Source organism: Nicotiana attenuata, chromosome 7 (assembly GCF_001879085.1).
Source record: "Nicotiana attenuata strain UT chromosome 7, NIATTr2, whole genome shotgun sequence".
NCBI classification, from domain to species: domain Eukaryota; kingdom Viridiplantae; phylum Streptophyta; class Magnoliopsida; order Solanales; family Solanaceae; genus Nicotiana; species Nicotiana attenuata.
The window spans coordinates 92,164,614-92,176,244 of record NC_031995.1 but is presented as its reverse complement, the minus strand read 5'-3'; the positions used below and the strand labels follow the sequence as shown (position 1 = coordinate 92,176,244).

Sequence of the window (11,631 nt, the reverse complement as noted above, 5' to 3'; positions counted from 1 at the left end):
CCTGGAAAAGCCAATGTGGTGGCTGATGCATTGAGCAGAAAATCTATGGGGAGTTTGGCACATATAGCCCCTGCAAAGAGACCTTTGGCCAAAGATATCCAGCGACTAGAAGATACAGGTATCGGAGAGTGTCGGAAATTCAGAGGCATTGTTGGCTTGTGCTCAGGCTAAGTCTTCATTAGTTGAGCGCATTAAGGCCACCCAATATGAGGATGAACGATTATGTAAATACAGAGATGAGGTCTTAGCTGGTAAAAGCAAGGATATGATTGTTGAAAGTGATGGTGTTCTTCGAATGGGTGACAGGCTATGTGTAGCAGACGTAGATGGGTTGAGACATGCTATTCTTGAAGAAGCCCACAACTCTAAATACACTATACATCCTGGATCCACAAAAATGTACCATGACCTGAAGCAATTTTATTGGTGGGAAGGTATGAAGAAAGATGTTGCTAACTTTGTTTCTAGTTGTTTGACTTGTCAGCAGGTCAAGGCTTAGCATCAGCGACCCGCAGGACTACTACAACAAATTGAGATTCCAGAGTGGAAATGGGAAAGAATTACTATGGATTTTGTCACCGGGCTACCACGAACCTTTAGAGGTTATGACTCAGTATGGGTGATTGTAGATCGACTGACGAAATCAACACACTTTTTGCCGGTGAAGACTACATATGGTGGAGTCAGGTACGCACAGATATTTATGAATGAAATTGTCCGACTTCACGGAGTTCCAGTATTCATCATCTCTGATAGAGGATCACAGTTCACTTCACGCTTTTGGAAATCTTTTCAAGAAGCATTGGGTACACGAGTAGATCTTAGTACTGCATTTCATCCACAGACAGACGGGCAGTCTGAATGTACTATTCAGATCTTGGAGGATATGTTGAGAGCTTGCATTCTTGAGTTCGGAGGTAGTTGGGACACTTATCTACCATTAGCTGAATTTGCTTACAACAATAGCTTCCAGTCCAGTATTCAAATGGCACCGTACGAAGCATTGTATGGTAGAAGATGTCGTTCTCCTATCGGATGGTTTGAAGCTGGTGAGACTAACTTATTGGGACCCGACCTAGTACAAGAAGCTATGGACAAGGTCCAGTTGATCAAACAGAGATTGCTTGCAGCTCAAAGCAGACAAAAGTCTTATGCTGATAAGAGAAGAAGAGAATTAGTGTTCACAATTGGAGACAAAGTGTTCCTACGAGTCTCCCCTATGAAAGGTGTAATGCGGTTTGGGAAAAGAGGCAAGTTGAGCCCCCGATTTATAGGACCGTATGAGATATTAGACCGAGTGGGAACGGTGGCTTATCGTTTGGCACTTCCTCCTGAGTTGTCCTTTATTCATCCGGTGTTTCACGTCTCAATGCTAAGAAAATGTATATCAGACTCATCTCAGGTGATTGAAGCACCGACTATACCGCTTGATGAGAAGTTGTCTTACGAGGAGGAGCCGACGACAATTGTTGATAGGCAAGTAAGAAAGCTACGGTCAAAAGAAACCGTGTTCGTGAAAGTCTTATGGAGAAATCATACAGTCGAAGAAGCTACTTGGGAACTAGCAAAAGATATGCAAGCGAAGTATCCCCATTTGTTTCAGTCTACAGGTATGTACTTAAATTAAATTCGGGGACCGAATTTCATAAGGTAGGGAGGATGTAATACCCTATATTTTTAGTAAGGGTGTATTGGTCATTAGATAATAATAGTAATAACTAATTTAAAAAAAAAGGTGGGGCCGAAGCCCAAGAACCAATTGATATAGGACATCGTATAGAGTCTGAGAATGGGTAAAATTCCAATTCCTTGCAATCTCAAAGAAAAAGGAATAAGAGTAGGAGAGTTGGGGCATTAAAGCTCCTGCAAACAACAACAAAAAAAAAATCGAAGGAACAACAAAGTTGTTGGTAGCAAGTTCACATCTATAAAGAGGAAATCAAGAAGGTCTTTACAGTGTCCGGCGATCTGGTGCCGCAAGAGAGCCACTATCAGCGGAGTTTAATTCAAGTTTTAAGGTATTTTTTTCATCCATTAACATAGGTATATAAAGATTATCATGGCTAAACAGTGATATTGATAACTTGGTTATATTGGGTTTCGAGTGAATTGTAATGAGATTAGATTGTCATTATTCTAAATTGAGAAGTAATGAATCTATTAGTCATGTGTCTCTGAGGGTTTGCAAAGCAGTGCTGAAATATTGCAAAGGTATTGAGTTCCCAAGTATCTATATAAGCCATCTATATATATTGACATACACATAAGCAAGAACCAAATTCCCTTCCAGTTAAGTTCCATTAAATTAATTAAGAAAGAATAGATGATCATATTCTAAGGAGTGAAAACAGAAAAATGGATTAGATTTGACAAGATCTGGAATCAATTATATTGATAGTAACACTAAACTTATATGATTTATAGATTGCACACGAATTGAGCAATTGGATCAATAAGAAGTCGAGCTTTGGTTAGTTGGCTTTGAGAGGTGAGTAGTAACCTTACCGCAATTTGTGTTTTCATAACTTGCATGATTTACACATAATTTTTTTTATATGAATATGTTACCGATTATTTTGGGTTGCATGTGGGACAAGTCTTTTACTCGATATGATACCGAAATAGTTATTTGAGATGAATACCGTGGTTTTAAATATTTTCGTTGTCACTAGATCTGTTTGACCGTTACTAGAATTTACTGTTATCAAAAGGAAATTATATGATTTGATAAGAACCGAAATGCCCTATATTATTTTAAAATAGTTTCTATGAGTATATACGGATTACAGAGACAAGTATAAATGGGAGTAGACATTGAAGGATCCCGTAGCTAACGGCGGGTTCGTTAGACCTGGTGCACCTTGTAGTTACTGATTACCGTTATAGCCCTCGCTAGTGGGAAGGTAGAACTAGCATACCGTTACCGATTTCCCTCGAGTAGGGACTACCGTTATATTTGACTTCTTGCGAAGAAGTCCACAGTTATACCGATTACATGATCCGTTCATTGAAACCTCCCAAAAATGTGAATACTGATATTATACAGTGGTTACCGAGCTTATTACTGAATTGTTAATTATATTTACTACAAGAAAAGCGTGAAGAGACTGAAAATTATTTATTGTTTCTGAAAGGGCATTTTTATGTATCTTCTCTTTGAAATACTAGCATGTTTCTGACTTGTCCCCAAATTAAAAACGGTTGTGGTTTAGTGTTATTACTCACTGAGCTAGCGACTCATTCCCCGCTAATTTTTTTTTACAGAGACAGCAGTTGACGCAGGCGAGGATTTTGTTAATTAGAGGTCACAGGTTGAGAACTCTTGGTGAGCCTCGCACTTATTCGCGTGGGCGGAGATTTTTATCAATTGTTATGGTCTTTCTTTAAATTTTTAGAGTCGCTCCATAGTCATTATTTTAGTGTCGTGAGTATTCTTTTGTTATTATAGTCTTATGTTGAGTATCGTCCTTTATTACGAAAGTTCGAGGTAGATTAGTATTTCTGGTTGTTAGTGTGTTGATTAGTAATGGTGGAGACTTATTTTGGCTAATTGGTAAGTTGTCAATTGTCAGTTGAATTGCTATTAGGTTGTTTGGTTGCTGATTTGAGACAGGAAATTTTTGGGATGGTCCAAAAATAGGGAAAACTCTGCCCGATTTTCTGTAAAATTACCGATGAGGTTTACTTGGGAGCACTTGCTCCTAAGCGCCGGTCACGATCCTAAATTGGGTCGTGACAATGATTCATATAAACTTGTACTTCATTAATTCATATATAATTATTTACTAAAATCGTTTCAATAATATTGATATTATTTTATAAAATTGTATACTACTTGACTCGATATACACGTGCAACGTACGTGCCGAGAGACTAGTTATTATAAAAATACAACGGTTCAGTACAACTTTACATGCTGAATCCATGAAACTTAAATCCTAGATACGCCTCTGCCCACTCCAACATACCACTTACGGAGAAAAAACAAACAAGTAATAATATCAAAATTTGTGAACTTAATATGCCGGAGATAAAGAAGTGAAATGGAACTACGGGAACGTGAAGGGATTGATACAGTTTTAAAAAATGTTTCTTGACAGGGAATCACGGTACAATGAAAGTAAAATATTGCTACTTAATGCGGTGAAGAAAATATGGTAAAAACCTAGATTGCAAAGAAAGATAAGTTGGGAATATGGTCCAATATGACCACATTCCACTGGATTAAGTTCCAAAATTAGAAATTAAGTAAAACAACTACTCCTCTAAAATATGGTAAAACGGGTCATTTCTGCAACTACTCTAAGTTCCCTATTTCTAGAACAAAAAGTTCCGTGCTAGATATGGTGAGATAAACAGTCTCCATTCGAGACTTATATTCACTCAAGAACAAAAAGAATTTATAAGCATTTTCTTTAGTTGATAAGAAGTTTCTTTCTTTTAATTAGAATTAGAATTCGCTTTCAGACACTATAATCAAGATTCAAAATTAGCCAGTTAATTATAATTGTAGCTGTCTGAATTCTAGTCTTGCCTTTGGAGCAAATACATTTTACTCTCCTTTCCCTATCATCATTATTGAAGATTAGTATTGATCAACAGACGTTTTACATTTGTCTCATTAATTCAAAATTAAACCCGAAATCCATAATATTTTGGCCCTTTAATAGAAAATTAGATATTCTGTTAAATAATATCAATTTCATTCACTTCAAATATAATGCTAACGTCATCAAGGAGGAACGATGTATTACGCCAAGTTTAAAAATAGACACGGTAAATTGTTACAGATGAGTGTCGCATTTTACAATTGCTTATCAAGTCTTGCAAAAGAAAAGAAGAATGTTATTTATATAACTGTGACAGTCCAAAACACTTATTGTTGCATTTTGTTATAACTTAGGACAGAGGTAACTTGGAGAAAACAGTCCAACTGAATCCTCCTCGGCGAAAAATTATATTGTTTAAGATAAATAAAAACTAGCTGAATCACCTTAACATGAGGGAAAATTCTAGTAAAGTGGCAAAGGAGATTCAAGAATTGCTTCAGGTCACAAGTTTAAATTCCGGATATGACTTTTTTGTATCCCTTTATATATAATTTTGGATTCGCCACTTATGTCATTTACTTTATTTCTATATTACCAAATTAGGTTTATTATGTTGAGTGACATGTTCTTGAAGATCGTCATAACTTGATAGTGGAAAAAAGGGAAAGGGGGCTAATATACCCCTCTAATTTAATAAATAGTACATTTTTCTCCCCCGTTATACTATCAGGCCATTTAAAAGCCTACCGTCAGGAAAGTGGAAAAAATTACCCTTATTTTTTAACACCCGTCCAACAAAGCAATTAAAATGCCACCTGGAAAGTCACGTTGGACAGATCCGACCCAAGCCCTTTTAATATGACCCGTAACCCGTTTCACCCATGATATAAATACTTATTTACCCATTTTTACTAAAGAAAAGAGTCATTTTATCCGTTTAGCTGAGAGAACGACGGTGAAGAGATTTAGGGTTCCTCCTATATGTATCAATTCTCTTCCAGATTTTCTGTAAAATCCTTCAAAGGTATAGTTTTTTTTCTTGATTCTATTAAACTTGGTTGTTGTCATTTCTCCTATTTCTCCTATTTTCTTTGTTTTCCCGATGTTATTCTTCTTTTACTGAAGGTGATTTAGGGTTTCTGTTAACCTTTATAGTTTAGTGTTTGCATGTGTGTTTTTTCGGATTTAGTGAGTCTCTATTATGTGGATTTTGTATGGCAGTTTGTTTTTTGTATAGTCATATGTAGTGTAGGGTTTGCATGTGGGACTGCATTGTATCTCTTTTTGGGGAAAAGGGGTTTTTTGTTTCTGGCAAAGATGATTGTATATGGTCCCCAAGTGGGACATTTTTCTGTTGTTCCTTTATTGAATGTTGTAAATTTTTGCCGTTTCTTTAGAATTTGTGGTCCACCATAAGATTTGTTTAATAATATCGAGACTCATGTGCCTGTCCTTTATTGCCTTATACTATTTTGTCTGATTCATATGGGAATGCCCTTTATTATGTTCAATGTTTGACATTAAAGTTTGTACTATTATATTATATTAAATTCTATTAAGGTTTATTATAAATTCTGCCCTTTATTGCTTTGTACTATATTATATTCAATTTTATTAACCCTTTTCTCTTATTTATGTTGTAGGTTAAGATGGTTAATGTAGACATGTTATTCAATTATGGAGGTGACTGGAGAATAATTCCAAAAATAGTATATACAAGAAAGTTGGTGCACACTTGGAAACAGTATGATTCTGACCTTCTGTCTTTCATAGTAGTAAATGAATATACCTCATCTACTATAGGGTATGTTGGTGTCCAACTGATAGTTTGTGGTCCTTCTGGTAGATTTTATGAAGTAACATGGGATGATGGTATTAGGACTTTACAAAATATGGTTTCTGACCATTTTAATATAATTAATGTATTTGTTGTAGAGGATAGTGAAATGGGAGTTAGTGTTCCAAATATTGTCGACTATAATGAATCACAAACAGTAGATTGTGAGGTTGCAACTGATTGTAGTTCAAATGAGAGTGAAGATGAGACTGTTTTTTCAGATTATGACTCTGATGATTTAGAAGTAATTGCATTATGAAAAAAGAGGGAGATTTCTGATAAGTTGATTGAATACAAAGACCTATATAAAGGAATGACATTCAAAGATATACCTGAGGCTAGAAAAGTGATAAATTTGTATTGCTTAGCAAACTGTTATGGTTTAAAACAACTCAAGAGTGATAGCAGAAGACTGAGGTACAAGTGTGACGTTGGCTGCCCCTTTTTCTGTCTAATTTCTGAGGATAAGAATGGTGGTGGGGTTAAGATCAAAACTCTTAAGTCAAAACACAAGTGTAACCCTGCATATGACAACCCTAGGATAGACAAAAATACTATAGCAGAATATTTTAAGAACAAGCTGCAGGAGAATCCTATGATCAAAGTTAAGGAGATGCAAATGACCTTAAAAAATACTTTCAACATCAATGTTAGCCATGCAAAGTGTAAGAGGGCCAAGAGAATGATACTTGAATCCCTTGCTGGTAGTTTTACTGATGAGTATAATAAGATAGAGGCATATGCTAATGAATTGAGGCTGAGTAATCCAGGGAGTGATGTAATAGTTACCTTGTCAAAGGATGCACTTGCTGGAGGAAAAAGAAGATTTTCTAGGATGTATATTTGTTTTCATGCTCTAAAAATGGGGTTTAAAAGTGGGTTGAGATCCTTTATTGGCTTGGATGGAACTTTCTTGAAAGGAAAGGCCAAAGGTCAGCTTTTAGTTGTTGTTGCTCTTGATTCAATGAATCATTTTTATCCTATATCTTGGGCTGTTGTGGATAAAGAAACAAAGGTCACCTGGACCTGGTTCTTGACATTGTTGAACAATTCATTAGAACTCAAGCTAGGGGAAGGATACACATTCATGTCAGACATGCAGAAGGTACTTATTCTATTTCACTTCAATGTTATTCTTTTAAAATTATTGACTGTTTCCTTTTTATTTTTAAATGTTTAATTTTCTGCATCTTATATATGTAGCGCTTGATTGAGGCAATTCAGGCAGTAGTTCCTGATGCACACCACAGATATTGTGTGAGGCACACAGAGGCTAACTGGTGTAATATGGGGTGCTGGGGATTTGAAGAAAAAGTACCTGTGGTGGTGTGCATGGAGTAGCTATGAAGAAGACTTCAAGGATTAATTGAAAAACTTGGGAGAAATTGATGAAAAAGCTGTTGAAGACTTGTTGAGGTATCCTCCACAATCATGTTGTAGAGCATACTTTGACACAGTATGCAAGAACCAACAAGTGGACAATAACATAACAGAAATCTTCAACTCATGGATACTGGATGCTAGGCACAAGCCAATTATCAGAATGCTTGAAGACATAAGAGTTAAGGTGATGACTATGTTGAGAAAGCATGAAGGTGAAGTGATGACTTGGACTGAAAATGTAAGTCCTCATACCATGCAGTTATATTATCAATTCTTGAATAGTGCAAAAAAATGTACTGTTGATTCTAATGGAAAAGATGGTTATGAGGTGAATGAAGGAACTTTTGAAAAAGCATAGAGTGAACATCAACCTGAAAAAATGCACTTGCAGAACATGGGACCTCACTGGGATCCCATGTCCTCATGCTATTAGAGCATTACTATACGAAAAAGTGAACCCTTTGTCTGAGATTCATTGGTGGTTCACCAAGGAGGTTTATCTCTCCACTTATGCACATAAGTTAGAACCAATTAGAGGAGAGAAGTTCTGGAATATAGAGCCAGCTCATGTAATGGAGCCATCCCTGCTAGTGAATATGGCTGGTAGGCCTAAAGTGAACAGGACTAGAGAAAAGAATGAGACAATAAATAGGCAAGGGGAGTGGTCTCAATCCAGAAAAGGAAGGGTGATGACTTGTTCCACATGTGGAAAGCCTGGGCATAATGCTAAGGGATGTCAAAAGGTAACCTGACACCCTTACTATATTACTTCACTAAATTAACATACAGTCCTAATTTTGTTACTTTATATCTTTGACAGCAAAGCAAGGGAAAGCAGCCACAGCTGGTAAGAAAACAAAAAAGAGGTTGAGGACATTGGTTGATGAAAATGATGAGGACACCATGGACAGATCTCCAGCAGTTGAAGGGCTATCCTTAGAAGAAGAGCTGCAACTAACAGCACCACAAGTCAGTCAAGCCAGCAGCAATTCTGGACCTCATTACATGTTTATGCCAACACCATCCATGTCTAGGAAGCAATCCATCAGTAATGCAGAAGCAGATTTTGACTATCCAGAAGCAGACAATCCAGACCCACCTATATTGCCAAGGCGTGTGTGAGAGGCAAAGACTAGAATCCAAAGGAGGGAGCAACTAGCCACAACAACTGGAACAAGGACTATTAACTTTGTTGGTGATGCCAGTGGTGTGAGTTTGCCAACACAACTTCCTTACTCACCCAAAAAACTTAGATGGAGAGGAAAAGCTGCCATAACAGGAAACTAACTAGAGAGGCAACGACTAGCCAAGTTGAAGTCAAGAAAGGGAAATGGCAATTCACAAAACTAGTCAAGTTCTGAACATGTGATAGTTTTTGGTGTCTTATATGATGTAATTACTGCATGTGACAGTGCTTTTTAACTTAACTGTTAGGTCCTTTAACTTAAACTTTTCAATGTGGATGTCATTTTATTACTTGGGTTGTATCAGTTTTTGGGGTTATAAAGTGACATCCCTTTTGGATCCTTTCAACAGAATGGTGTTGAATTATGTTGTCTATGAATGAAGTTATGTAACTGTTATGTTTATGTTGCAGAATGAAGTGAATGCTGAATTTTAATGAAGTTATGCTGACTGTCCAACTATGTATTTCATTATATTGTTGAATTATGTTGTGTTTGTCACAAAGGAATATACATTACAAAGGGAACTATATTGAAGTTATGTTGTATTTGTGATAAAGGGAATTATGATACAAGAAAGCTGTATACTTAAACAACAAAAACAACCAGTAAAACATAAGGGATATACATTATTGTTAGTTGAAAACGTTAACAATACAAAGCAGCTAAGTAGCAATGCAACCTAACATTAGACACCCACAAGTTAGACACCTACAAGTTAACTCCCAACTAGAGCTAACATTACAATGAACACATCTCCTAAGCCATTCATTTCTTCATTGAAGCAGCAACGAACCCCAAAGACAGTGCCGATAAAATCAATAGAATGATCCACATCTTTGATACTTTCTCTTCCAATGTTGAAACTTTAACCACTTGAGAATGGTTTTTAGTCTCCATGGCAGCTACTTCTTGCTTCAATTTCTCTATGTCCAACTTAACAACATCCACTGACGACCCCAATTCTCTAATTGCATTCATATGATTAACTGGGAAAACTTCATCGTCCCACAAGAAAAACCGACATGAATAATCTTGTCAATAACATTAGATTACATTTAGACTAAAACACTTATACATTATACAATTGAAAAGCTTAAAACATATGCAAAAAAGAAAAACCAAACTTTACAACAAAATCAACAAACCTTAGGCTTAGAGCATTTATAAAACTTCCTTCCAGGATTAGAAATAGTTTTCGAAGTTAAGTGGCTAGCTATCATACCACAATGACACTTAATCTGAGGAGAGACGAGAGTAGATGAGCTTCCTTGAGACATTTCACATTCGAGGAAAGGAGAGTAGATGAGCAGAAATTTTCACTCTGATATGAACCCTAGAATTTACGCCTATGGTGGTATTGGGAAGAAGAGGGCATCTGACGGGTCATATTAAAAGGGCTTGGGTCGGATCTGTCCAACGTGGCTTTCCAGGTGGCATTTTAATTGCTTTGTTGGACGGGGGTTAAAAATAAGGATAGTTTTTCTCACTTTCCTAACGATAGGCTTTTAAATGGCATGATAGTATAATGGGGGAGAGAAATGTACTATTTATTAAAGTAGAGAAGTATATTAGCCCCTTTTCCGTGTAAAAAAAATTATAAATAGTTAGAGCAAAGTTAAAACTCAGGAAAGATCGAAACCCAAAGTCTGAAAACCTTGATGGTTAACGCGTTAGGAGAAGAGGTTGGAGATGATAATCTCATCGACTAACACTATATAATTGCTTTAGACTGACGTTCAACTTTAATTAACATAGATGCATGGTTAATAGAAATTACTTTTAGGATATTAAATGATTTGGCTATATATGCATACTCCACCTATAATCTCACTGTTTACTTTGTCTAGTTCGTATACATAGGTTATACACGATTATACACATATTATACATGAATTATACATATGTTATACATCCCTCTTCTATTTTTGGTTTAATCAATTAGATGAGCGGCTCTTTAGGTTAATTCTTCCATAGTTTATGACTTGATTCTCAATTGGTAAATAATAACAAAAATAAAATAAAGCAAAACCAATTATGGTTGACTGAGTTAATAAAGGAATTCATATTAAGTTTTGACTTCTAGTATGTATTAAAGAAATATAAAACGGAATCAACAGAGTGATGTTCAAGAATATCAATCTTTTTTCCAAGCATGATGCGGTCGTTGATTTAGAAAATAATCACGTCAAGATTTTTTATTCACGCTAATTATACGTAGATTATCCTAGGAGAATAATTAATACAAACAACATAACAACTTAGTTTAACTGGCTCATTCCTCTTTATAAGGATCATAACAGTCCAACCACAGAACAATAGTAAAACAAAACAAGAGGGGTTAGAAAAGATTGAACATTTTAACTACAACAACAGGGACATTTGTTTATCTATAATTTTACTTTTAAGCATGATTAAACTAACCGTAAATGCTGATTAAGAAAAGTTGATATTAGGATCGATTCTCCTTATTAATAAAGATAAGATTGAACATTTAGATGAGAATTTTCTTACTTTATTAACACTCTAAAATTAAGGTCGACCAACAGCAAAACGAAAATGAAACCTTTCTTTCATTCAAACCACTTGAATTCTCTTATTCTATTAATTCCAATGGTACTATTACCTAATCATGTCCCTATATATAGTCCCCTTAGATATGGTAATTAATATACTA

At 35.8% G+C, this 11,631-nt stretch overlaps 2 protein-coding genes across 2 annotated transcripts; both read left to right on the top strand.

Annotated features, from left to right (window-relative positions):
• On the top strand, nt 1,091-1,797 carry LOC109230265. The gene is made up of 2 exons (XM_019395783.1): nt 1,091-1,610; nt 1,736-1,797. Exons 1-2 carry the CDS (start codon nt 1,091-1,093, stop codon nt 1,795-1,797), a joined length of 582 nt encoding a protein of 193 aa, XP_019251328.1.
• LOC109230264 lies at nt 6,701-8,892 on the top strand. Its single transcript, XM_019395782.1, has 5 exons — nt 6,701-7,492; nt 7,591-7,724; nt 7,828-8,008; nt 8,109-8,505; nt 8,591-8,892. The coding sequence occupies exons 1-5, from the start codon at nt 6,701-6,703 to the stop codon at nt 8,890-8,892; spliced, it is 1,806 nt and encodes a 601-aa protein (XP_019251327.1).